This window comes from Silurus meridionalis, chromosome 3 (genome assembly GCF_014805685.1).
Source record: "Silurus meridionalis isolate SWU-2019-XX chromosome 3, ASM1480568v1, whole genome shotgun sequence".
In the NCBI taxonomy this organism is placed as follows: domain Eukaryota; kingdom Metazoa; phylum Chordata; class Actinopteri; order Siluriformes; family Siluridae; genus Silurus; species Silurus meridionalis.
The window spans coordinates 13,617-14,492 of NC_060886.1; the positions used below are offsets into that span (position 1 = coordinate 13,617).

At 40.2% G+C, this 876-nt stretch overlaps 1 protein-coding gene across 1 annotated transcript in view; it reads left to right on the forward strand.

The window, feature by feature from the left end:
• Window positions 1-242, forward strand: part of cryba2b (crystallin, beta A2b) — a 4,758-nt gene extending 4,516 nt beyond the window's left edge. The window contains exon 5 of the mRNA XM_046845430.1: window positions 1-242. This exon is cut by the window's left edge and continues 5 nt beyond it. Coding sequence (XP_046701386.1) covers window positions 1-143 — 143 coding nt within the window. The 3' untranslated portion in view covers window positions 144-242.
• The last annotated feature ends 634 nt before the right edge of the window (window positions 243-876 follow it).

Here is an 876-nt window from a genome sequence, read left to right on the forward strand (position 1 = left end):
TGGCGTACCAGTTCCCAGGTTATCGTGGTTATCAGTACATTTTGGAGAGAGACCGGCGTGAGGGCGAGTTCCGAAACTACAACGAGTATGGCACTCAGGCTCACACCAACCAGATTCAGTCGATCCGCAGGATTCAGCACTAAACACTGACACACACACACACACACACACACACACACACACCTTCCTCTCTACATTCTTCCTTGTACTCCCATAAACAGAGATTAAAATGTGTGAAAGTCCTCAGTGTGTCGTTTCCTTGAGCGTCTGTTGAAACACGGACACACAGCGTAACGTCTCAACACACCAACGTTTCATTAAGCAAACAATTCCACAAAGATCAAACACCATGCATTACACACTGCACACACCATCTCCATACACACTCTTTACAAAAAAGCTCAGTGAGAACACACACAACACACACCAGGAACTCAAAACAATAAATTGTAGGTTTCTTCCTCATAACATCTAAAGGAGTTTTTCCTTCACCACAGTCTCCATGCCGCTCATCAGGGATAAACACACACCATTCACCTTCACTGTTCAATTCTGTAAAGCTGCTTTGAGACAATGTCTGTAGTGAAAAGTGCAATAGAAATAAACTTGACTTGACTTCAGTTTAGGCCACTCCCCCTAAATGAGTCCTGCTCTGTTCTTTAGACCTTAAGTGTGTATACAAATTATTATATTCCATAAATACTTCATAACCATGGCAAAAATACAGTTAAGTGTAAAAAAAACAATTAGTGAAAGTCAGAAAACGTCAGCAATGAAATCTTCAAACTCACCACTACTGAGAAGTTTATAAAAATACAGTAAGTTTAATAAATTATAATCGCTATAGTAACAACTTGTTCATAGGGATGTGTACAG